The 27,682-nt window shown below is 36.3% G+C and overlaps 1 protein-coding gene across 1 annotated transcript in view; it reads left to right on the plus strand.

The window, feature by feature from the left end:
• The window catches only part of TMEM131 (transmembrane protein 131), a 93,011-nt gene that overhangs the window by 16,810 nt on the left and 48,519 nt on the right, over positions 1 to 27,682 (plus strand). Inside the window, exons 2-4 of the mRNA XM_038128597.1 lie at positions 2,571 to 2,632; positions 13,868 to 13,908; positions 20,406 to 20,474. Coding sequence (XP_037984525.1) covers positions 2,571 to 2,632; positions 13,868 to 13,908; positions 20,406 to 20,474 — 172 coding nt within the window. The remainder of the gene's footprint in view (positions 1 to 2,570; positions 2,633 to 13,867; positions 13,909 to 20,405; positions 20,475 to 27,682) is intronic.

A 27,682-nucleotide genomic window follows, 5' to 3' on the forward strand; every position in this document is an offset into this window, starting at 1 on the left:
CTTTTATGCTTTGCTGGTTGTTAGTAGATCATTTATATAAAAAGTTGTTTTCTAATGACTTTTTTTGTTTGTGCCTAATGCCACAATCAAATGCTCTGCTCTGTTTCCAAACTAGAGATCTAGGTAGCAATAGAATGCCAAAAAGTCCAACTTCAGAGGTGCAATTCCTTTTTATTAATAGAAAGGTTTGCTTGTATCTATAATTTTTAAATTGTGTTGCTGAATTTCCAATATATCAAATACATAAGAAAACATAATTTCATTCTGTACTCCTCCCCAAGTTAAAAATTGAGAATTTTCCCTCTGTGCTAGTTAATCTGTAATTTGGGTTTCTTGTGCAGAGGATAAGCATGATACTTCTGTAAAATCATGATTAACTGTCATACTCTGCATTTTAACCTAATGTGTCAATGCTTCATTTTCTTACATCTTGCACTACAATACACTTAGCCTTTTTTTCAGTGATTTTAAAACCAAAATTAAACCATGAAATTAATGTCCTGCATCATATGTGTTGCCAAAATAATTGACAAATGAAGAATAATTCACTTTTTCTTTATTCTGGTATTAAACTTGAAACTGGTAAACCTATTCCAGTAATTTAAGTTTTAAAAGCCCAAAATTTCATAAACTGTAGGACTTGATTTTGTAACAGCTCTTCAAATGCTGTCTTAGTTTGTTTGGTTTTTGTTGGGTTGTGGTTTTTTTTTTAATCTCTTGCCCTATGTTCTGTATAGCTCTTCAGTATAAATGATTGACCAAACTCCTAATTCTTGGATCAAGGATCGATTTTTGTTTGAGTAACATTAAGGTACTACCAATAAGTACACACAAAAAAATACTAACTTATTGCTGACACTACTGACTAGGACTTCTCATGGTACTGTAAATATTGCAGTGTCAGTGTAAATATTGCAGGATGTGTGTTGTTTATGAACTCCCTCTTTCTCCTCTATGGTGATTCTCACACTCCACCTGAGCTGGGCTTTCTCAGCCTGTGCACGCTAAGAGTTGTGTGGTATGGTAGCTTGAAAAGTAACTGTATAAAACTTTGTTGTTTGGAGATCTTTTAAATTTGTTTCAGGGTTTTTGCATCTTAAAAGAGACTTTTGCAGATTATAGCAGCAATCTTTGTCTTATATTAACTTTCACTTTGGGTCATATGAAAGCAAGGTTGTGGAGCTTGTGCCTTTAAGGTGAAGGTATCAAAATGTGTAGAGAGGTCAGGGATGCAGAATGGGATTTGCAAACAGTGATATGTCAAGTGGCATAGTGAGTTTTGGGTACTGAGTGAGGCATCACCAAAGCAGCCAATGAGGAAATATTTGGGACAAATATATGTCAAAGCTAATGTTTCTCTATGTGGTAGGTGTCTTTATTCCTGTTTACCAAGAGTACTTTTTGTTTTCTGACAGTACTGAAACTTTTTTTGTTTAAAGCATCATAGAGTGGCATTGTTGGTGATGGTATAATAAACAAAGGTTCAAAGTGGGAGACAAAGGTCTAAGTCTCTTTTTTCAGACTGGGATTCAAAATCCATCTTCCAGAAGCACACAGTGTACTTCTATGTACTGGGAAATCTTTCATTTCTTCCTGTTGAAGTTGTTCCTCTTTGTGGAAGGAGAGGAATGTTATCACTCCCTACTTCATCTAGCATGAATGGTACATGGTAAAGACAGTCATGGAAAAAGGACATAGGGTAAAGGAGGTATTTACAGAACTTTTTGTTTTTAAATACAATTTTCTTATTTGAGATTGCCGCTGCATTTTATTCTAAAGACCTCCTTTGTGTGTTTGTGTGTGTGTGTATGTGAGTCGATTTTTGGGGGAAAAATGTGGAACTCTTTGAACCTTTCTTTCCTCTTTAAATCATACTCATTCTTGTACAGGAAGGGTAATACTCTTATTTCTTTGTCTTTTGAAGAAAGTTATATTCCCTGCATTTTAAGAGGAATTGAAAAACAATTGCCTGACCAAACATGTAGAGGAAATGAGTGGAGTGTTTGAGGCTCCTATATTTGACTGAGGCATGGACTTTTTGTGGAGTTTAGTCTTATGGTACAAACACTTCTAAACTGTTTCAAATTTTAATGTGTTCCTGTCAAGATGGAGCAGATTGTTGCCATGCCAAGGATTAGGCTGCAGTGTGAAGGAGGCTTTCCAGATGTACAGTTAGGATTATTGGTGTGTAAATGAAACAGAAATTCTGTTTGTGTCTGAACTCTTTGTGGGCTTAGATATATTAAACTCATTTGTTCAGGTACGCAGCCTGTCATGTTTGTTGAAGTATGGAGCTGGCTTGGTACAGTCACTCTTTTGTGGGACTCTGGAAGAAGTCATTCCTTTTGGAGTTTAACGTTTTTAAGGTAGAAGACTAATTTGCCAAGTGTGGTACTTCTCAAGGCAAGTTAGTGTCACAGACTTGTGTTTGTTATTTTCATAGATTATGCATTATTATTTTGGTTTGTCATAGCTCTGTCTAAAAAAAGATGATATATAAAATTTTCTTCTGATTTAGTAACAAAATGGGGTTTTTGTTAAATTACTTAATTTTTTGTTTTTCTTTGCAGCTTTCATCCAGTCGGATGGCATAATAGAAATGCTACGTTTTGATGAAGGAGACCTATTGCAGGTATGTAGTCTGAGTAAATCATCTGATCTAGCAATACTGCATCTTTTTGATAGCTGCTTTTTGAACTCATGGGTTTGTGGAGTTCTGAAAACAAGCAAGCATTAAGCTCAAGTCCACAGAACCTTTGAACTTTCTTGTTACTTTCAACAGTATGCTTCAGTGTGGGTGCAGGTTCTGGTTCCTTGATGTTTTGTGTTGGGAAAACTTGTGCATTTTACCACAGGTTCTCTCACAGGTTCTTCTTTCTTTCTCAGAAAAATTGGGGGATACTTTGTGTTTAAGGCTCATCTTGATCTAGAGTTGAGATGCAATTGGCTAACTCATCTGCAGGAGCTGCAAGTGTTGCAAGTTTCCCAGACCTAAAGGCAGTTCTTGGGACCAAGTTACCACTGGGTTTAGAGAAAGTCTAATTACTTCAGTGAAGTAATTACTGTTGCAAATAGTTGTTTTTCATGTATGATGTTGCCATTCCTGTCAGTTCTCTTTTGGTCTGAGTCAAACAGGAAAAAAGTTAATTTTAAAGAATACATGCTGAAATGTTGAGATGGTGGTGGTAGCTAGGATGATATACATAGCAACATGGCTTGATACTGGAACTGCATAGCTGTGAAGTTCTATTGACTAGGATTTCATATGCATGTATTTTGTGGATTGCATGTATGTTGAGAATATTTGTCTTAAAATTCCTTGATGGTGATAGTTACTACTTGAAAGGGAGCAGAGGAGTTACCAGTGCAGTGCTTGATTTATAATTCCTATCTCCTGTGTAGTTGAGAAAAATCGATATATGCATCAACATATTACATGTTTCAGATTTATGATGTTGTCTTTTTTGTTTTTTCCCTGCCTACCCAGTTGTTTAGGTTAGTTTTTTTCTTTCTTCAGTCCTTGGTCCTTAATGTAAGTCAGGAATATCTTACTGTAGATGTTAAGACTGTAATGTCCAAGGGTAAGATACTTCAAAATTATGTAAACTGCTTACAGGAAACATTGCAGTTAAAAACAAATAAGAAACCCCCCCACTACAAACCCCACACAAAAACCCTCCCAAACCCAAATACCCTACCAAACAAGCAAACAAAAAAGCCTCAGGTTCTTCATTAGCCAGTTGTTCAGCTGTCATGTGCTAAACATATTCTCATAGTAGATATCTGTGTATAGGCTTATATTTGGATGTGTAGAGAGGTAGAAGTTTTCCATATAGTGGTTACAATTTCAATTATTAAAGCTTTCAACTGTGAATATTTCTTTAACTTGCATGAAGATACCACAAATCACCATAAATATAAGGAAAAAACCCGTAAGACTTAGTTTATTTTCTTTTACATACTCTACTAGAACACATTTGGTTCAATAAAATCAACAGACATCATTGGCCCAATGTTTAGGATAAAGATGATAGGTAGTTGCATTCACTCATCTCTAGTTTAAGTGTTCCTTTCTCAGCAGGATTATTTTTTTAAGCTAGTTCAAATTAATCTGAAAAATCTGTAATTATCTTACTCATTTTAGCATTGTATTAACCACTAGTTCTTAGACTAGAAAATAACGGTACTGCTGTGAGCCACTCAATAAGCCATATCAAGATGGGAAAGTAAAAGAATTGTTAATTATAATAACCATTGCAAGATGTAGCAATATTATTATGGTTGGACAAATTCAAGCGATTCTGCATCGGGCTGCCACTTCCCTTAATATGTTGCTGAATGTTTTATTTGAAACAAAACAAGAGAGACAAAACTTCTGATAAGTGGTTTGTATGTTTTATGTAATGGTTGTGGCTCTTAAGCCAAACATACCTACATAAGTGAAACCACTTCCTTTTAATGAGAATGATACTGTATATTGTTTTCTGTAGCTTACAAATTATTTGGGTATTTTCATGTAGCTATTAATATGGAGACATCTTGTGACTGCTTCCTGCAATTAAAAAAAAAGCAATTGCACTGTTGTGAAACTATACTTATGTCTTGTGAGCAGCATTTACTGAAGTTTTAAACCTACTGTGATGTCACGGACTGTTTCTCTTTTGGCCTTTCCATAAGCTTTCGCAAATGTGTGTTGTTCATTACAAATACTATGATGTAGTAGTAAATCAGTATTTTCTAATGTTATGTCACCTTCAAACAAATGGTTTAGGTTTTTTTAATATAAAAAATAACCAGTTCAGTACATAAAGTGATTAATAATCATTGAGCTATCAAAGCCATCTCCAGTCTTGGTTTATCTCAACTTCCCCCAAGAATCTGATAGCTTTAGAGTGGAAGCAAGCTTTTTCTTGTTTGAAAGTTGCTTTACAAGTAAAGTAAATCAAATGCCAAGCCTTGAATAATTTTATTTTTAGGGATTCCTGCCACTTCCTTCCAGTTAGTGTGAACCCTCTTAGTACTGGTTTTTGGTACTAATTTGGAGTACATACTGTTGGTAAAATACTCCTTATGTCTTTCAATCTCACTTTAGGAATTCTGTTGTAAAAAATTGAATGTGTTGAAAAGTTTGGTTTGACCAGTCTGACTGAAAACCACTATTTATTGAAAGACAATAAATCTTTAAATATTTAAGTAGAAAAACATTTCATTGGTAAAAATAAACTGACAATGGAAATTTCATGAGCTCATGCTACTGGATAACTAGCAAAAGTAGAGACTGTGCTCTCTGGGTGTGAACTTACAGTTTGTGGTTTAGAAAGTGCTATACTGTGTAGTCAACCTTCTGAGAAAAGTGAGAATTCTGTTCTTTAGCATATGTGTTCAGATTAAAGGTTTATATCTAAATAAATTTATGCTAGTTCTGCCTGTGGATTAAATTAAAATAACCAGGGAATTTCTTAATTCTCTCTATTCCCATGAATTGGTCCCTTTAAGAGCTCAACTTTTTGAACTCTTCAAATAATTCATTTAAATCCTGAACATAGGGTAAGAATACTATTAATGTAAATGCAATGTAGGGTTTGGGGTTTTTTTCATTAGCAGGTGGTTTGCAGATGTCTGTATAGTTGTTTGGCACTTCAGAGTCATAGACTTGGTTGGTTGTAGAGGACCTTGGGAGATCATGTATTCATTTTTCAGGTGGTGGTGTGTGTAGATGGGCTATGCCTGGCAGCTGCTTGACTCTTCTGTTCTTAAAACATGTAAAGAAGTATGTAAGCTTCATGCCTAAGCTGGTTTTGCTGCTGCTTTTTTCTCAAGGGCATGTGTACTTGGGTTTTTTGTTAGGCTGTTTTGCCTCTTCATCATGAATAATTTTGTGTTGAAATCTACCTGCAGCTTCTTCATGCAAGTTTTTTACAACACTCTAAATTTACTGGATTTTTATTTGTCACTACTGAAAGTGTAGCATTTATTTGAGACATTGTGGTCAGAGAGAGGACAGACTAGTTCCTTCCCTTTCTAGTAACTCTTGTTTTAGTAATGCCAAAATGAGTAGTAAGTTTTTGACAGCATTTTGTTTGCTCATAGAGTTTGTATTTCACTGTGCTTTCCAGGCTCATTGTTTTCTTTAGTGTGCTATCAGTTATTCCCTTCCCAGTTTTACATTTAAGCTCTCCTTCAGCTGAACTTTGCTACGTCAGTGTCAGGCCTGATTATTTGAACCCTTGTCCAGACCTGACAGATGCTTCACGTCTCTGACAATGATGTCATCTGCAACTATTAGGAGGGCTGAAATAAACTACAACTGTTACTTTTAATAATTTGGCCTTTCATGTTAAGCCAACATACTAGCTTGCTTTTTGAGGACTTTACTTTGAAAAATGAATGAAATGAATGGTAAAGAAAAATTTATTTCTCAGAGCAAAGTTTTCTTCTTTTTTTCCTTTTTTTTTTTTTTTTAAAGTTAATAAATTACTGTTTCCCAGGTCCTCTGTTTGTTGTTAAAACTTTTGCCTTGGGTATCTAATATTCTTCTGGACAGTGTAGTTTGGACCACTATTTTCTAGAGTAAATAATTTTTTTTTAATTCAGACTGTTTGGAAAGTACTTCTGCTTATGTAGTAGTATTTTTAAAGTAGTGTATTGCTAAAATGAGAAAGTGATAAGACTTATCAGTCAAATTATCTCAACACGAATCTGCCGCAATAATCATAAGTGTTTGCAACCATTTTTTACAGGTGAATTTCTAGAAATTATTGTACTGATAATTTCTGGTTTGCAGAATAGCTGAAATACTGGGAATAAAGAAAACCTGTGTGCTTATATACTCTTAATACAAATCTGCTGTCTTTGTTCATAAGCCGCTGTAAACTGCTTGTTACAGAGACTGATAGTGAGAATTACAATGGTCCTACATGACAAAGAGATAGGACCTTAATATGACTTGCAGTGGCTTTGTAACACAGAAGACGTGGAACCGAATTACCTTTGTAGGACTCAGCTGTGTTAGTCTCTTTCTGGTGGAAGTTTAGAATTTTCTGCATGATCTGTACTTCATTCTCAGTGGCACAGCAAAGAATTCTCTTAACAGAAGTGGCAAGCTTTCAGTTCTGGTGTATCAGCAATAGTGTTTTCAGGGAGAAGTCTAAGCATATTTTTTAATTAACTCAACTTTTCATATTGTATGTAAATAACTTTTTTCATATTTTATATTCATTAATTCATTCATTAATTTTCATATTGTATAAAAATCCCCTTTTTCAGGGGTTTGGTGTGATCTCCATTGATACCCATGTAGCCAAAGTGTTAAGAATACAAGCTCATAGGCGGGCAATAAAGTGGCTGGACCATTGACCTTGATGGGTGTATTCTACAGGACAGAGTTCAGCTGGCGTTGGTTACCTGTGATGGAGCTTGGAACCGAGGACAGCATTGCTCAATGTTGTCTTTAGCAGCCTGGTTAGTGGCATGGAGAGTACTCTCAGTGAGTTTAGAGATGATACCAAATTGGCCAAAGCAGCTCTTACACTGCTTTGTGTAGCAAAGGCAAGGTTGCTATTCAGAGGGCCTTCGGCAGGCTGACAGGAACCTCAGGACTTTCAGCTCAGACAAATGCAAGACCTGCAACTGAGAGGAAACACCCTTGTGTGACAGGATAGGCTGGGCTGTGACAGCAGCACTGCAGAAAAGACTTGGAGGGGTTCTGGAAGAGAACAGCTTGAATGTAAGTTGTCTGTGTTCTGTTGTAGCAAAGACAACTGCTAGCCTACTGAATTGTGAACAAATGTGGACCCAGAAGATAAAGGGTGTAATTTTCCCCCATCCTGCGGGGCTGCAGCTGAGTATTGTGTCCAGTCTGGGCTACCCAGTGTGAGAAAGGCACTTACATACTGGAGCAGGCACAGCAGAGTAATACAGGATGGTCGGGGGCTGGAAGGCTTCTCATGTTAGCGTGTATTTTTTCAGCTATTAAGAGAAAAGACCTAGAGGAAAACTGGTTGCTATGGGCAGTGTGGAATTAACAGAAACCAGAATTTTCATTGTGTGCAGTGGAAGGATGAGAAGCTTTGGACACAGATTCCCATGCAAGGAAAAAAAAAAAAAAAGCCAAAAAACTTTTTAACTTGAGGATGTTCAAACACTGGACCAGGTTATTAAAAGAAGTTGTAAAATTTCTATCTTTTGAGATATCCAAAACATGATGGCCTAAAGCTTACCTGCACTTATGAGATCTCCACTGAGCAACAGCTGCCTAGATGGACTCTGGAGCTTTCTTTCCCATGTCTGTGATTTTATAAAGGAGTGAGAGCCATCTTAGTTCATTGCCATGGTTTGTGAGCAGCTGGAGTTCTTCTGCTTCTTGTACTGGAAGAGTTGCCATCCCCAGGCTTTAGATAAAAACTAATTGGTGCCCAGGAGTGACTGTTGCAAAGCCAGTGTCAACAGCATGTGTTGCATCAGCTACAGTCAAGTGATGAGATTTTTGTTTCCTTATGTGAGTTTGGGTCATGAAAGACCAGGGCAAGAATGACTTCGGTCCACTTTCAGCTACCTTTCAGATTACAGCATTCATTTTTTCATTACCTTAAGCAAGATAGAGCTCATTAATTAAGATTATTGTAATTATACTAATTATTAGCATAGAGCTCATAAAGATTTAAGAACAATGAAGATTTAAGCTGCCATTTATGTATAACTTTGTAGCTATCTCTCAACATTTAGTTGCAAGCAGCACATACCGCTTCTACAAGAAGGAGCCAGCCTTACTACAAAATAGCAAGATGTAAAATGTTCTGAGTCTTTTGGACTACAGCAGTCTTTTCAATTGATGTGGCTACTCTCTTGTGTAGGAATATCAAAAACTTTGGTTGTTAAGAATTTTGTTAATAATAAAGAAATATATTTGGTGTTGGAAATCCCAGGTCTTGAACCCCAAGAGGGTCTGCCTCCGTGCATTGCCCCAAATGTCCTTGTTGAAGACTTTTGAACACTAGTTTAGTTGGTTAAACATAGATAACCAGTGCTATTTGAGATGTCCTGGGCATCTACATGGACCTGGCAGATGTGGTTCGGGGTGTAGGAGAAACTGTGTCCTTCTGGATGTCAGTCTGGGACCAGGCAGGCTGCCCTAGGACATTTATCTCAAGTGGCAGCAGATGCCTATGTTTAGATGACTGAATGTAGTGCTGGGTAATATGACCTCTTACCAAGAAGTGAAGAATAGCTATTATAACAAATTGATGAGACATTAAAATCAACTTGGTGGTTGTGACTGTTTGTTTAGTGGGATTTTTTGGTTTTATGTTCTGGCTGAGGTTAACAACCATGGGTATTTCTTTAGAAACAGCCTTCAGGCTGTAAGGTATGGATTTTGATTCTCCATGTATGCAAGATTATCTGGTGTCTTCCACAATTATACTGAATCTTTAAAGTGTACTTTGAGGTACAGATTCTCTGTGAAATCTGTCTTGAGAATGTAACCCTGTCTAGAGAAACTATTCTTAAGTCTTGAAACCATGGTGTTGGCTGACTGCCTTCAAATTTTCTAGCTCACTGTGTGCAAGTTTTCTCAAATTCTTTATACTGAAATCCCTTGATTTATAGTTTAATCCTACTGGGGTTATATAAGAGATTAAATTAAGTGATGATACTGTTAGGAGCAACAGCTTAAATGTTATCTCCTGTCTTTAAATTTAAAAAAAAATTAAATAATAATCATTTATCTTCAAGTCATGAACACAGCCTGTTGGGTGGAAGGATCATGAATGCCCAATACTGGTAAAAGGGGTGATTTTTCCCTTTCTCACTTTTCCCCTGCTCAGTTGATATTTTTACTGTTCCTTTCGTGCTGACCTTAGGTTTTGTTGTTAGGGATTTGGATTGGGAAATTAATCCAATTGAAGGGGTTTTTTTGCTGCAACTTATCTTATTATATGTCTTGAGATATTCATAGTGTACACATGCATCGTACTTCCTGATCTGTACATTGCAATATTTTGTTATTTGTAATGCTTCTTCAGTACAGATAAGATTTAATAAATGTTACATATAAATAATATTTTGCTAATTCTGCTCTTTTATAATGTACACTTTATGGAAGAAAAGATGAAGCTGTATTTTTTAAAGAGCATAGTTTTATTTCTTTTTATCTGATAAACCAACAGCCTATACAATAAATAGTGGATTGATCAGGCTTTAGTTCCTGACAGTTTTGTGCAATCACACAGGAAAAATAGCAGGCCAGACTGCAGTACAATAGGTCCACAATTATACCTGGAGATCAAATTTAAAAAAAAAGAAAAAGTGTTTGGGACTTGTAACTGAACACAGTTGTATGTTTTTGTTTACTGCATGACTTGAAAGATTGACGTGTAATAAAAAAGAGTGGTAATTATAGAAACTGCCACATGAGATTTATTTTTGGTTTAGTTCCATGATGCTATAGTTGCTGGAGTTGGTATGCTATTTCTTTGCTCTTGATTGACGCTGATCCAAAAAACATCGTTTAAAAACCCCAGCAAAATCCACGCAACAAAATATGCACGAAAACAATCAAACAGAATAAAAAGCAAGCAGCTTCTGCTCAAAAACCAGGAAGTGTAATTAAAATGAATTTATAATATTGCTTGTGTTCAATGGACATCTGAAAGCAAAAACCAGACTTTTCCTTGTAAGCATGAATCTTTGCTGGATTTTTGCTCTTAAATATATCTCAGAAATAGCAGTCTTAGCTGAGTGGTTTATGATTTTAAATCTGATCTACAGATATTTGACTTAATATTTTTATAGCAAATAAGTAATCAGCACACAGGGGAAAACTTCGGGTGTGCAGTCAGATAATTCAACTCCCAGCAGTTAACTACAGCCGTGGCAATGTAGTAGTTGCACTTTTGTCAATTATAAGTATTTCCATTTGTTTCTGCATTTTTTCTGGAGTTAAATTGGATCTCCACTGCCTTCTGTCTAAAAGTTGGCCTGGATGGAATCTTAGACTGAGTCTAATATTAGTAGTATTGACAGCCAATTACGACGCTTAAGAGTAGATATAACTAACAACTTTCTGTATGAAATTATTTAATACTTTATAGAACGTGCTGTCTTGTTAGAGCCAAAGCCAGATGTCAAGGATGGGACAGTGCTGGTAATGGCTATTTTAGTTGCCCTGTCATAGGATCTGAACCTGTTAGCTCCATCATCTGACTGTCAGGTAACTGCTGGTAACTTAATTATGTGCTTTACTTATGTTTTGAAAAAAATACCCCTTCATTGTTGAAAGAAATGTTTTATTTAATTTTTGTGATTAATGTGCTTTAAAGGACATTGGTAAGGATTACAAGGTTTTATACATGGTTTTTTATATCTGTTAATTTCACAGAGTAAGTCCAGTTGTTGTGGTTTAATTCCAGCTGGAAGTTCAGCCTCACACAGCTGCTTGCTTTTTTTTCCCCATGGGATGGGATGGGGGAAGGGAATCTGAGGTGTAAAAGTGAGAAAACTTGTGGAATAAGATAAAGACACTTCAATAGGTAAAGCAAAATAAAGAAATCACGTAATTGTAATCTCAGAATATTCTGAGTTGGTAGGGACCACAAGGATCAACAAGTCAAACTCTTGGCCGTGCACAGGACAGCCTGAAGATTCACACCATGTGCTTGAGAGCATTGTCCAGACACTTCTTGAATGCCTATTTCTGTGCCAAACCACCCTCTGCAGGAAGAACCTTTTCCTAATACAGAACCTAAACCTTCCCAGACACATGCTGTCACAGAAGTCATATACCTACTGTCCTTATCTCAAACCATGAGTTTTCTCATGGTTGAATTGGGAAAATAATGTGTGGCAGTTTGAAACGGGACGGTTTGCCTTTGTCTTTCCAGTCTGAGGAAAATATAAGGTGTGGAAGGAAGATATATGCCTTTTTGTGTTAATTTCTTTAGATTTCAGAGCTAATTAACTTGTTAATTAGCAGTACTTTCTTTTCTTAGGAAGTGTTAGATAGAAAACCTTTTGTACCTTAAGCATTCATCACTTCACTAAAACTGATTTTAAATTTCTTCCTTCTTCATTTTAATTGAATTTCTCTTATAGCCTGTTGTAAATTGTTTCAGAGTAGTATTTACCTGTATCTTACAGGAAATCGAAAAAGGAGTGTGGCATCAGATGTTAAGAAGCTGAACTAAAAGCTTATCAGTATATTAGTAGTATACCTTATCTAGGAAAACATGGAAAGATGTGTTAGCTTTTTTTGCTATTCAGTAAATTAATGGTGTTTCAATGAAGGATAAGTAATGGACTGATTTCCTAATTACAGTACTAATGTAGTAGGTAAATTTAAAGGAAAGCTTGCTGACTTTCAAATTACAATAACATAGTATAAAACAAGTTTGCTTGTTTTTTAGTCTTTTCTTCATTGAGGAAAAACTGCACTGATTATTCTGTACTATAAAATGTAATTTCATGTGAACCCTTTCCTGCAATATCCCTCCAGCAAGGCAGTCTGACTCCCTATATCAGAGCTTGTAAACAAACAAAAAAAAATCTAAAGAAAGCTCTGTATTGCCTTTCAAAATTGCAAGTAAATCCTCAAGTTACAAACAGCTTTGTTTTACTATGGTAAATCATAAATTTCCAGCTTTCTTTAGTTTGATGCAAAAAGGAGGGTGAGTAAACCAAATAACTTCATTTTAAATCTGGAATGCTACTTAGATTTACAATTCAGAATTGATCCTTGACATGAAACAAACATTAATGTTTGTAGACTCTGTGATTCAATAGGGGTAATTATGAAAATTCCAAAAAGTGTCTCCAAACAGAAAAATCAAATTCCTCTAATAAAGGAATATATATTTTAAATGAAGACGATTTTTAAAAAACTATTTTTAAAAAATACTTTTAGCTTAGAAAAAAAGAAAGATACAAAGTATAATTTTTAGCTGAAATACAAATCAGTGAAGTGTCCAGCAAAAGGGACTTGATTTTTAGTTCTGAAGTGAGATACAAGTTTGCGTTCCCCTTGCAAACAGGTGATATCCTTGTACTAGAGGTGAACTGGTCAAGGTGCTCTATGGACTTCATCAGAACTGTGAGCTTTTTTCCCACACTCAGGAGATAAGTATTCTTTTTGGCCATGAAATGTCTTTAAGAGGACAACTAAAATCCTCAGTGTGATCTCCAAATCCTGTGGGAAGACAGAAGTTTTCCATGTCTGGTATATTTTTAACATTAGCTGTATCAGAAGGACACTGCATACGCAGGCTTCTAAACCAGTTGGTGTTTCCTAGGCAAGAGTAAACTAATTGGGAGTCCCTAGACAACCTAACCCCCTTGTTTTCAGGTAATTAACTGAAATGTCCAGCAGACTGGAAGGAAGGGTATGAATAATAGAAGCTAGAATATCATTAGCAGAGAAGGAGATGATGTTTCCTAGTCAAATGGAGATTATAGCCTTCTTTGTTTTCTAGGTAGTAAATTACATCAATGAGGTAATTGGTGGACTATTTCTTGGTTTATATGCTTTTCCTTGTAGTTTGTTTCTTTCATCTATCTGTGCTAGGTTTTTCTTTTGCTCCATACAGTGTTACCATTTCCTGGACTTGTTTCTTCTCTCAGTTTTTAGGTTGTTAAGTTGCTGCTTGTTTGTAGTGTGTGGACATTACTACCACGATTCTTGTCCAAGGCCAAACTTAATTTCTTTAATTGGAAAAAGGCAATTTACATTTTCTGCTCCAGTTCAGAATTTCTCCTTTTTGCTTTCAAGCTCTGATGTACTCACTTGTTGCTGTTGCCAGGTTGTTAAGTTGGAGTTTTTTCCTCGTTGATGGTATAATGCTGTTGGCCTCTTAAACTTTTTTTTTTTCTTTTACAGACTGAGACAACTTTAGGCCTCAGTTCATATCAACAGAAAAGGTAAGCATCTTTCTAAAAGTTTAATATGGACTTTAATCATAGGATTTGTGATGCTTTTCATAAGAATAATAGCGGTTTCGTGTAAAAAGATCAGACACAAAGTATGTGATTTTTTTTCCAATTATTTTTCTCATACAGAGGAAATGAAACTAAAATGTGAGGTAGTTTTTAATATTGGACAGCTCAATCATAGAATGGTTTGGTTTGGGAGGGACCTTGAAGATAAGCTAGTTCCATCCCTCTGCCATGGGCTGGGTTCCTGTCCCTGACTATCCTATCAATAAATAATTCCTTCCTTATATCTCATCTAAAGCTTCCCTCTTTCAGTTTGAAGCCTTTTCTTCCTTGTCCTAGCACTAAATTACCGTATGAGAAGTCCATCTCCACCTCTATTTTAGCCTGTCTTGGGTACTGGAAGGTGCTATAAGGTCACCTCAGAGCTTCCTCTTCTTCAGGCTGGGCAGCCTCAACTCTCCCAGCCTGTCATTGTAGGAGAGGTGCTCTATTCTTCTGATCATCTTTGTGGCCCTTCTTGAGAAAGAAGTTTCACATGTGGAATAGAAAACTGAAGAATTCTTTGTTTCACTTTGTAATGTATACCGCAGAGTAATTCTGTGTAATTAAACTGAATGTCTGATTTAAAGAAAAAATAATTTCTCTGTAGTTTCTTTTATTGAGGTGAAAGTTTGCCTACTTCAAAAATTTTTGATGTACTCTTTGAAGAAAAACTTGATGTTATTTTTGATAGATTCTTCCCTGCATTTCTTTGTGCCATCATAAAGTCATTGAGGTTGGAAAATACCTCCAAGATCACCAACTGCTGCCTTTAGCCATATGCCACCATACCCACTAAGCCATATCACATAGTTGTACATCTACTCATTTTGTGATGGTGATGTCACCTCTTCCCTAGGGAGGCTGTCACAGTACTTAACCACGTGATGGTTTTTTTCTGAACATCCAACCTGAATCTCCCTGGCACAGCTTGAGGCCATTTCCTCCTGTTCTGTCTCTGGTTGCCTGGGAGGAGTCTGACCCCTACATGGCTGCAACCTCCTTTCAGGTGGTTGTAGAGAGCAGTGAGGTCACCATGAGCCTCCTTTTCTCCAGACTAGACAAACTATGACCCTGTGTTGTCCTCTCCTGTCCTGAAGACAAAACCGGTTACTGAGGAGTTTGCCATGTATGATATCTGAGAAGGAAAATAAGTGGCCTCTTCTTTCCTGGTCCCTAATTTTTCTCTGAAGAATCATCAGATATTCTTGTTTGTTTAATGAGTGCATTGAACAGTAATAATCAAGCTTGTTTCTTGCCCAGTAGCATTCAGCAAACTGTCATAGTGCATTTTCAGTATAGATAGTTATGTTTTTTCCACGGCCTGTTTTCTGTTCCTTTTCAGGAAATCTAGTAAAAGAATTTTCTATTTTGAAAGAGTTCCTATTTTACTGTGTGTATAGTTGCTTAATTGTGGGCTTAAGATCCTTCTTTTTGCAAGTTTTGATAACCCTATGGAATTTCCAGCTGTGGACAGGAATGCAAACAGCTGTAGTTTTGTGTTGCAGTATGTCAGTCAGATTGCAAGTATGAGAACATGAATTTACAGGAATGACAATTGAACAAAAGATAACAATGATTTGTGTATTTCTGTGTCTTGTAAATAGCCAGACCTTATGGAGATTCTTTAAATGGAATAGTTTCTTGTTTAAATCATGAAATCTCAATGGCAGAAAGAAAGTGCCTATATTGGCATCCATAGATTAGATGCAATATTTTTTCCCAGAAAACAACTGAATTTGGTGGCTCTTGAGATTGAGGACATGGATTGAGGCCACAAGATTGCTTACAGGATTTTATAAATTTCAGTTTCTCAGCTAAGAAGTTTGCTTTCTGTATTGGAAACTTCAGTGTTCTAGAGTGTGTTCTGTTAAAACACTGGTTTAGATATCTGAAAATAAATAGTCCGTTTCACTTAATAGTGCTAGCCTATTTGAAGTTCAGTCCCAATGTGATGAAGGTCTACATCACAAGGTCTCTGATACCATGTTACATAGCAAATACCAAATTTGCTTTCTGTTTTTCTCTCTCACTGCTGTTACTGGTTTTGCATTAATCTTTCCTTTAAGTCTTTTCTAGGTGGTTTTTTTTCAATGGCACTGCTAAAAACAATACTTCTCTAGATGGCTTGTCTTTCCTTGTCCTTATTAGAAATTATTTCTTCTTAGTATAGCTTGCCAATCTTTTTTCCCTATTTAGACAGTTTATTCAGTTCTCTGATCTACTTTTTAGCACTAAGTGGAAGGAAGGAAATGAGCTAGCAATTCAATTTGTTTTGTTCATGCCCATGGTCAAGTTACGGTGCATCTATTCAAACTTCACCCTGTTCTTTCCCCAGACACTCCCCCTTGGGAATTGCTGGCTTTGAACTTTGCCTGTTACGAGTGTGTTTTCCTGATATAAGGTTAATATTGACATATCTGAGCCAGCTACTATCTGGATAGTTTATAAAAAAAGAAAATTCTTGCTAGTCTTTTTATTCATCAGCACTTTTAGCAGCAGCTTCTGCCAGATACTGAAGTGGTCATTTGTTTTCTGGGAGTTCACTTTCTCACCGAACCTGTGATTAATACCCATATTTCTAAAACAAAATCTAGTTTTAAAAATTAAAATTTATTTTCTGATATATGTAGCTCAGCCTTAATTTTAAATATTAACGAGTTGTGGATGCACCCAGGTTACTTACAGATAATTTTTAGCTGAAAAAGTCTGCAGTGTCTCTTTCGAGGATTCTGGCACAAAAAGTACCTACTGTGAAGTATTTGCCAATTTGTCATTTTAAAGGTTCACATAGTTATTTTTAGATACACTTTTGTTTGATTTTGTGGTAATGGGAATAAAGTAGCAGCTTTCTAAGAGTTCTTGTTGTTAAATAAAATGAGAATTAAGTTGTTTCACAGCTTAATTCTGCTGTCTTTATTTCTTTACAATTTATGGCACAAGGGAGGAAATAAAACCCTTTAAACAACTACTGAAGTAATGTGGGTAAAATTACATGTGGAGTATGCTTAGATTCGAATTTACTGCAGTAGCAATTAAAGATGTTACAAATAAGATTCCACAGAGCACAGAACTCCTACAGAAATCCCAGAACAGCTAGAAAGGTAAAGTGAGGATACAGAGATACAGTTACTGCCCAACTTTGCAGAAATCTTTAAATACTCTATGTGACAAGCCTTTTCTTCATCTCCAAATGCAAAGATGTGCATTGATTGTGTAAAATTGGGTGCCTAATACTCTGAAAAACAGCAAAGCATTATGGAAGTGCTGAACAATGTCCTTAAGACAGAAGAATATTGTGGCTCAGCACAGATGGACACCCATACCAGCTGCAGTGTTTGCAGGCATTGCTATTTTGACCATGTTTGAGCATGTGTGACAAATACTGTTGAGACATGAAGGTGCACTTCAGTGAGTTGCATCTGTGTAGCATCAGTATCTTAGTTAGTACTTGAGGTAAATGTCCACTCAGATGCAGCATGGATGGAACAGGGAGGATAATGAACCTGCTGGAGACTGTGTGTAGTTCAGTCTCAAGTCTCATTTTTAAAATCAAAATTCTTGCAGAAGGAAAAAGATGTTGAGAATATTTAAATTGTGGATCCAGATGACTCCTGGCCAGTTCTTAGTCTGCTGGCAGATATCTGCAGTCCTCTTTTCCAGATGCATCTTTTCTTTTTCATGTTGTTCTTCTCATCTTTAAAAGTTAGAAAACTTGGAGGAGTAGGGAAGGAAAAATGTTTAAATTGTGATATAAGACCGGGAGCCATATTTCTACATGCATACAACAGTAATGAACTTCGTGTCATTATGCTGTAAAGTTGCCCTACCCATGGGTGTATCCAGCCGTCGGTGAGCAAGTGCCCAGCTGAGCAGACATTATCATCATTTCCTTGTCTTTTGCAAGTTGACTCATGTTGGGCCCTGCAGTAGGCAAAGTTTGTGAATTCCTATATTGCTTGCTTCCGTTTGAATCTTATTATAGTTCTTACTTTTATTATAATACTTGGCATTCATTATGATGCTGTTGCCTTTACCAAACTTTAACGAAATGTAACAAACTTTAAAAATCTGTGTTGTCCAACTGGCTTTCCAGGATAATATAGCTCTGTGTCCTGAGAAAATGTTGCCTAAACCTTTATGTGTATGGAGAATTGAGTATGTCGTGATTGTTCAAGTTAGGCCAAGTTACTCTTGACAGTGTTTTCAATGCATTTGAAATAAAGATTTAATTATCACTTTTGTAGATATTGTAAATTTCTTTAGTATTTTTCCGTAAAAGGAATTGATATGTCATTCTGCCAATAATTACCAACACAAAAGAGGTGCTGTCTAACTGTTCAAAGTTTTAATTTTGGAAGAAATGGACAGAATTATTTTTAAGATCACTCTAAGATGAGTGGTTTCTGTTTACCGTTACCTTGACAGTGGAGGTACAGGAGCTTTTTGACCTTTTTCATTTAGAAATGAACCCTATAAATGGTTTTTAAAATTAGAGGGTAAACTCTGAAGACATACTAGTCACTTGTTTTATCCTTATGAAACCTAACTGCTAGTATAGTTTTCCAATATTCTCCTACATCCAGTGTCTCTGTAAACATCATTTTATTGGACATTTGTTCTTCAGTTTGAGGTTTGACTTCAGCCTGAGAAGGTGTACTCTCTTATTTGACAACTGTAATGTGTCACAACCGCACTTAATAGTAGCAAGAACTTTAATTTTTGTTTTTGTAGACCTGAATACAGTTTTTCCTGTTGGTGTCTTCTTGTATTTTCACTTCTGTTGTACTGTGATCTGCACACACGTGGCATATGTACACACACACACACACACACATGCATATTTAAGTATATACTGTTCTGGTAGTGTTTTATTACTTTTATGTGGACAAAGCTGTTTTTAGTGGCAAGGCTCCATAGCATTGAAGATGCTTTGACATCCAAACATAGAGTGCTGGAAATTGATTAGCATGCTGCGTATTGTACTTGGAGTGAGAACATCCAGTCTCAGAGTTTTAGTGAGTCATTCAGACAATGCAGCTTTATTTTAAATGCTTTTGATTTGATTTTGGTGAAAGGATACAGTTAAGATTTCCTAGCCTATTCTTAAACTTTTACTAGTGTAAATAGCTTCCTTGTTGAAATGGTTCTGAAGTATGGAAAGACATCATTGAATTGGATCAATAATTAGCTTTCCTGGAATTGCACTGGATGGAATTGGATTGATCTTTGCTCAAGGCCTCAGCTTTCATAAGACAAGCCACATGTGCATGTCCCTTTTCCTGGCTGCTCCTCCATGCTGAGGCAGAGCTGTGTAGTTCTGGGTAGAACTGGGTTTGTGGAGTAGTTTTCCTTACCCAGGACAAGTGGCTGCAGCTCTGTCTTTGGACATCTAGGATTGATACAAAGAAAGAATACAAGGATCTAAACCAAAAAAGCTGTTTTAATAACAGGGAAAAAAGCATTTGAAGAAAAAAAAAAAGCAACTGTTTGTCTTGCTGTTCAGGAGCCATTGATCTTCTTATTATTCTTTAGTCTTCCCCATTTATTTTTTTATGTTGTTGTCTCCCTGTTTTGTTTTTTTTGTATGAATAGGATTTTTACTCAGCTCAGTTAAAGTGTTACAGCTAAAGAGATGCTTAACTGTGGTCACAATCACATCATTCTGAATAATGAAAAAATGTTTAGGTCAATGAAACCACTTTGTATATTTTACTTATATTTTTTGTTGTGGGTTAACTATTGTGCTCTATGTAACTATACTGATAAAATAAGCAGTAGTAGAGAATGCTTCTAGGTACTATGTTGACTTCACTGCTGGATTATTTGAGTGCTGTTTAAGTTTTGGCCTTCATCTACTAGAATTCTCCTAAAGAGTTTCCAGGGGGAGGTTAGTATAAGCAAAGCTAAGGAATGTTTCCAGAGCAGAGTCATTGTCTTCTGGATATTGCAAGTTTTGAACAATATTGGGTGTTTTCTCACATGTGGCCTCAGTAACTTCAAGTGCATCCAAGATTGTTTATGTACTAGTATAGGAGTAGCTGGAGAAACTCAGGATGTGTATGTTAATTACTGTTACACATTGGACAATATCCAAAACATCTTTCATTGCAATGTTTGGACATTGCTATGAAGGATGATGTAAACCTTTTTACTGTGTTGTTTCACTCAGCCATCATTATATAAAGGAAAGGTTTACACTTTAATTATGTCTATTTTCAAGATATGTACTCTTACATAATCTTTCTTGGAGACACCGCATAATCATGTTGTAAAATTGCGGTGGTTTGACTGCACAATTTTTTTTAGTTTGCTTCTTCTTTTCAATTAGTTGCTTTATTAGTATTAATGAATCTTGCTAAGAGAGGGCTATTTGAGATGGGAAGGGAGCAAAAATATGTAATTTAATAGTATTTTTTACAGCATTTCAATTTTTCTTGCAGTGTATCCCTGTATCGGGGAAATTGCCGACCTCTCCGGTTTGAGCCACCAATGCTGGACTTCCATGAACAGTAAGTTGAAAAGTCTTTTGATCTGTTTAGTTATGCAAATTAAAACAAAACAAAAAACCTACCAAACAAAAAAGCCCCAAAACCAGCAAACAAACCCCAAAAAACCCCTCCATCCACCGCAAAAAACAAACAACAAATAACAAACAAAAACCCAGAAAATGAATAGAAACAACATTTAAAGTTGATAGAGGTTTTTTACATGGATTGCATTAATAGATTGTAGGTGTAATGACATACAGAGGGCTGCTGTACTCAGTATCATATAGTATTAAGCATCATGTAGTGACCTGTCAGCTGCTGTGGTTTTGATGATTTAGGTACTTGTACAGCTGCTCTGCAGAGTGGACAGTTTTAAGTCTAAATATAATGTTCTGAGGTGAGATTACCCCTCTGCTTGAAAATAACCTTTGTCAGGGAGCATGTACTCTAGTACATCAGTTTTACCATGGCTTTGGTGGCAAAGAAAGTGACTGTGGATCTGCAATTATTACAACAGTAATGTTGAGCTGTGAAAATACAGCCTCAAGCAGAACAAATAGCCTCCAGGAACTGAGCTCCATGTTCTCTACCTTGTAACTGTTTGCTGTTTCCATTAAACAAAAGGGACAAGGAAGGAAACTAAACATTTCACCAATGTACCTGTTAGTTCTGAGAACTACTTCAGTTTTAACTTTTCTTTCCATGAATTGGTTACTGTGTATAGGTAGCTCCAATCCCTTTTCTTCCCAACAAGTCAGAAGTGGTTCTGCAGTAGGTGTTCACGAGGCCTCTGTGCATGATTGATACTTAGACAAATGTAAACTTCGATGAAGGCATTTCAAACATTTTGTTACCAGTTCAGCCTGGAAGAATGAAAACAGCCCAGGTGTGCCTTAGCAGAGCATTCCTTCCTCCATCCTCAGCGAGTACTGCAGCTGGATGAAAGGCTGTTTCATTTACAAATAACCCACAGATTATTAATAAAAATGTTGTACCTTTTTCTGTTGGGAAGACTGTTGTACAGTGTGGTGACTAGGAGTTGTGCAAGGAAGCTCCTGTGTATTGACATGGTGAATACGTGTGTGTTTCTGAAAGAAGAGAAGCCATAACTGTGTGTTGTTTACATAGAGTAGCTTTCCAGAAATCACCTCTGTAGAAAAAAACCCAATGTAAATGTCACTAAATAACAAAGCTGTATGAAAATGCCTCATTTTATAGAACTTATTTCTACTCAGTCTAACAAAGTTGTGGCTATACTTCTGATTAAAGACAAAGTCACTCTGCCCTCTCTTTTTTCTTCAGAATTTCTTTTAGCTTTTGGTGTTCTGTGATTTTGTTGTTTTTCTTCCTGATGTCAGTAACCAGTCCTAGGTAAGAGAATAATGAGTTTCTAAACTGAATAGCAAAACATCTCATGGCAAGTCCTACTCTACTGCATCTCTGCTACAAGAAAATTAGGTTATAGTTAATAAATTATTTTGGTGAGTGCAGTATGAATTCAAAATTGTAGAGCAGTGTGCTTTTTGTTAGAACTGTTGTAAACTTACCTATTGATTTAAGTTAGTTTCTTTTAAAAACTGTAGAAGTTTTCAGTTCATAGTAATTCCACACTTTGATATTGGGAATGTATTTTATGCACCTTTTTCTATGATTAAATTTGATGTTCTCTGAGACATCTTTTAAAGGTTATCTAGCGTTTGCATGCTTATACTCTGAAGAAAGCTACGCGTGCTTTTTTGTTTTGTGGACTTCCAAAGATGATTTTTTCTCCCTTGCTACAAGTAGATACAAGACAGTACCATAAATACTTTAAGTCATTCTTCATTATATTTTGGCTCTTTACATAAGCTGTTCTTGGCAAAGCTAAAGGCACTGAAGAAATAGTATAGATCGAATACAGTGTTAAAAGTAGCACACATCTCTTACTTGGGAATGGCTCTGTATGATACATGCAAACTGCACTGAGGGATTGCTGCCTTCTGTCAATTAAAATAAGGAACCTGTGTGTTAGATCTTGATTCATTGTGTGTTCCTTCTTTGGTTTGGGTGGGTTTTTTTGGTAGCTGTATATCATTAATTCATCTGTTGTCATATAGATTATAGTCTCAGGCAGCAATCTTCTTGTGGTTTATTAAAACTTAAGTAAGTTGTCAAAAGCAACTTTCAAAAAAGTTTAGATATGGAGCCCCAAAGTTTAGTTTAAAATCTGTGAACCAACTCTAAGAAATGCTGAGTAACTCAGCCTTATGGTGGGAACAAGCTGCAGATGCCAAGCACCTTGGAAGTCAAATAATGCAGATTTAAGCTTTTGAGTTTTTGCCTTTTAAATCAGGCAGGGTTTTCACATTCAAATTCTGGCTTTTCTGTCTTTGTTACTAATGGATTTTAGAAAAGGCATAAAATGCCTGTTTAGTTTCTGAATAAGTACTATACCCAAGGGATGTTTTGTTAATAGGTAGCATGTAGCATTTAGTAGAGCAAACTTGTTCCAAGTTCATGTTTATGCTGAGCTAACACGTATCATACCTAGGCTAAAGAACGATCTAATACTTACTTTCAGTTGTAAGTCAAGCCATTCTTCCTGTGACATTTTTGGTGTGCTACGAGTGTGTGGGTTTAATCAGTTGTTTCAAAAACATGTCAACTGAAGCAGGAATAGTAGTTAATAAAAGTTACTTTATCTAAGGATCTCAGAAAATCAAAACCAGCATTAAGTTGATAAATATGTGTTGTAGACACACTTCCTATATTCCACCTGGAGATGAGATTACAATGGCCTTCTGCTTTATAATAGTTGTAGGGGTTTTTTTTAATGCTGTTTTAATATAAAGGAAACATATTCTACCACTTTGAAGGTAGTCCAGGTAATCTCACATTTATCAAAAGAAATGCATGCTGTGTGTTAGGTTATGCAAATCTTTAGCTCACTTAACGAGATCCCAGATGTTCTCTGTATACATTAAGCTTCTGGGAATGGGATAGAACTGAGGCAAGTTCTCCCATATCACTGTGCCAGGGGACTATTTGGACTAAGTCTGGAATGCTCATTTGGGTATTTAATGTGTAAGCCTCTTTCTTGTGTTTCTGAAGCAACACCAATATTTTTCTGGAACACATTCTGCAATACTGTCAGCATCGGAGATTCATAGCTCTAAAGAAAACAAGAAAAAACCTTACACCTAAAGGCAGCTCCACAACTAGCTGACTTTTTTAATCAGTATTCTGTTCCTTGTATTCTCTTTTAAACTGTTACTCTCCCCAGTTGTTAAATGGGAATAACTGAGGTGTTCTAGTCTACAAACAGTAATCATTATGTTGTTCTCCGTTGCTTTGGGAGTTGATAACAGTCATTATCTATATGACTTTCTCTGTTTAAAACAGGTCTTCGTATTAGAGATCTTGTAGATGGCCACCTGGGGTGAAGGCTGAAGAATACTTTTCCAGGGCAGTTTCTATTCAGTTCTTGCACCTGCTTTGTGGGAGAATGTGGATCTTCACAGATCTCAATATATTGCCTTCATCTTTGTTAATTCAGCTCTGACAGTATCAAACTGAAGTTTAGGTTTTTTAACTAAATTTTTTGGTAGAGATACCTTTTTGTATATTGAATATTTTAGAATACTACCACAATATAGGCTAGAACTGCTTATCAAAAAAATTTTTAAATGTGGAGATATTTTAGATGAAGTTGACATCCTGCCTCTGTTTCATAGAAATGATTGGTAATGTAAGAATTTGTACTTCTGGTTACAGTTGATTGATTAATATATTCTTCTGTGGTGAATGGAGGTTCTTGCTTCACTCAATCTGAGCAAGGTCCCATTCTGACAAAATTTTCTCATTGGTAGGGCAGTATTCTGAAGTTCTTGATTTCAGTTTTATATTAATCATCTAATTTTGCATTTCCTTTGAAGTGTTTTGATTAGGGGATTTTTGTAATGTTTTCATACTTCTTGCTTGTGAGCTCTGGTGTTTGGCAGGATATTCTATGAAAGCTTAAGCTGGGCTTGAAAGCAATTGCTTGGCAATGTTCAAATATTGAGATCTTGCAGCAAATTTTAGCAACTAGAGAATTTATTCACATCACTATTTTTCCTACATTTTAAGTACATTTACTTGAAAGTAAGTTGTGTATAATGTATATCCAAATGTTTACAGAGTACGTTTAATACACTTGTAATGTGTGAGTTTGAGATTGTTGAAATTTTAAAGAAATGTTGCTAAAGGAAACTTCATTTCCCTTGGAGTTTGTTGAATGTGAGAAATTGTTGACAGTAAATTGACGTTTCATCCGGATCTGCCTCAGGTTTTGTTCACATATCATGCTAGACTGCACAATGCTGCTGAAAGTTCATTACACTCCTAGACACGTTCCAATCACACTTGGTGACATGGTTGGATAAACTCTACTACTTGTATATGTGGTTTTGATAACTGTTTGGAAAAGGCGTGATTTTGTTGTGTGGAATGTAAGTTAGATTCCTAACTTAAAATGGGGCACTTGCTCTATTTAGTATGTTACATTGACACCAACTTTTTGTCAAGTCTAATGTCAAAGAACTTTCTCTGTTAAAAGTCAGTGAAATCTGGAAGGTAAGAAACAGCCCAGTGTATAGGTTAGTACGTATACAAAACCAAAACCCTTCTGTTTTCTTTTCTGAGTTGGAGACATGTTTGAGAATGCAAATGTATGTGCTTCAGCTACTCTTAACTTCAGGTAAAGAAGCCACTTGCCTGTGTCACTCAACCAGTTTTGTGTGAGGCAGGAAGAATGCTGTACTCGCTATTTCTCTAGTTTTATGATGCAGACTTCCTTTCTGTAAGGACTCTAGCGTTTTCTTCACAATGAGGCACAAAAGGCAATCTCTTTCAGTCTCTGGAGGTAACCTTGTAAGACCAGCTCGTTTTGTTTCTTTTAATTAAAAGTAGTTGGATACGTTACAAGTCAACACCCAAGTTCTTATTGTTGGAGCTTGCTCAGTCTGATCTTCTGGCTGGAGAACCATCTTCATTGGTTCAGGAAGTTCCTGAGCCTAGGAGAGTGTCCAGGGCACATGACTTTGTATGCTTTCCACATTACTCTTCTGCCTTCTAGGCATGTGTTATTCACCCCTGTCTGATAGGATACTGTATGACAGGATACTGATTTAACCCTTGTGATGCTTCTGATATGTTGCATGACAACAAGTTTTACAATTGTCTCCACAGTTGCCAAAGATGCTAGATGAAAAAAATACATGGGGGAAAACATATCAAATTCTCAAATGTGTGAGGAATTTGCCACAATTGAATATTGAGTGTATTTACCTATATTCCCAGCATTGCAAAATGTATCTAGGAAGCTTTTGATTGACTTCATTTCTCTCTCCAGTCTCATTAGAAAGAATAAGGGATGGAAGAGGAAGAATATATCTGCTGAATTCATACCTTTTGCTTTTCAGTAATAGATTTGTATCAGTTTTCATAAATCGAGTGAGCATTTTACAGAGGTGCTTAAACTGTGTGCAGTAAGAAAAAAATTAATTGCTCTTTCAAAAGGGCATTTACACAATTTGTATTTGCTTCACAATGAGTAGCTACATATTTTTGCCAGTCAATTTTGGGCCAGTAACTCAAGGACTCATCTCCCCAAAATTTGCAAGAGCTTATTTCCAATGTTAAAATAATCTACCTTTTGATCACTGGAACAGCAGTGAATTCCATTACAAGGGCATGCTTACAATACACTGCAGGTACTAAGTCAGACTTTGAAAAGAGCTGAGTTGCAGCAGTAAAGAACATTAACACAGGCTTCTTTACCCATTTGACCAAGCACCTCACCCTTGTTAATTAGCATCTTCTCCTCTTGGTTATGGTATTTGGTTTTTTTATCACTGTAGGTTGACCTTTTTATGCAGGGACAAAGAATCAGGAGCAAAATCTTACATGCTTTGATAGTTCATATTTGCCTGAAGGTCTATGTCTATATCAGCTTCTCACAGTGAAAAGTGCTAGCTGTGACTGCTCTGGGAAATTCTGCTCTAAAATTTGGCATCAGCTACAACCATACTTGTGCTGATCATTGTGGTTTGATAATCTGCAGCTTGGAGAGCATCCCTTATGAGATTAGTGCTTGGTATGCAGGTTCATCAGAGGTGTCTGGTGCACATTGCCCTACCTGATTTTGCCATGTCTAATGGCAGAAAAAACAGGTGAGGTTTATGAGGTCCTATTTCTTTACATTTGTGTAACATCTCGCTTAAAGAATATAAGGAAAACTGTATCTCAGCCAAATGTAATACCAGACTCACTGTTTCAAAATCAGAATTATCAGCAAAAGAGTAAAGTAAAACAAAGTCCTAACATCAGAATTCCTTTTAAGTGCTTTCTGCCTTTATTACCTGTAATTATACTGTGGTAGTTGAGTCTGGAATATGAAATTAGTGAGTTATGGCTGTTTCCCAACCAGTTTGTTTTTATAGATTTGAGCCTCTCAAACAGATGTATAGTCCCTTCTGTTCACAACTGGAAAAACATGAAGGTCTTAAAGATTTTTTAATATTTGAAATATTTCCTGGCTAATGAGTTTTATTTGCAAATTGCCTTTCTGACATGAACATACTGGTGCTTTGCTCTTGCCAGTTCATTCTAGATCATTTTCTTGGCTTTGTAATGTTTCACACATTATGCATTGTAAGTGTCACTGAAGTCAACTCTGATCTTCAGTTTTCAGTACATAGCTGTTTCTCTTTAGAGACCACAAATGATACACTAGTCACGTCATTTGCTCACATGTAATACAGTGATTAAAATTTACTCATCTCTCTCTCTTCTTGCTGTTGTGGTTGGAAGGAACTGTTCAGTTTGAGTCTAGTTTGTGCTGTCAAGTCCTCATATGAAGAGTGATTGGAGTGCTTTGCTACAGAGTAGGAGGAATTTCCCCTTGTTGACGAGCTGCTGAACGTGCTATGGGGAGGAGAAGTACCCAAAAACTGCACTGTGGCAAGCAAAGGAGTTGCACTAAGGCACTGGGAGCATGTCTTCCACTAAAGACAGTGAAAAATTGTAATGAGAACTACAGAACAGACAGCTGATCCTCAGGCTACAAGAGCTTTCTTCAGTGTTGGAGGAGACTGACTGTTTTATTTCTTCCCTATTTTTTTAAAAAATTGGTGTTGGTAGAATCTGAGTACTGCTTTAAGGCTTGACCACTTTGTCTAAACAAGAAATTTTCTGCAAAACTGTTGACT

Source organism: Motacilla alba, chromosome 1 (assembly GCF_015832195.1).
Source record: "Motacilla alba alba isolate MOTALB_02 chromosome 1, Motacilla_alba_V1.0_pri, whole genome shotgun sequence".
In the NCBI taxonomy this organism is placed as follows: domain Eukaryota; kingdom Metazoa; phylum Chordata; class Aves; order Passeriformes; family Motacillidae; genus Motacilla; species Motacilla alba.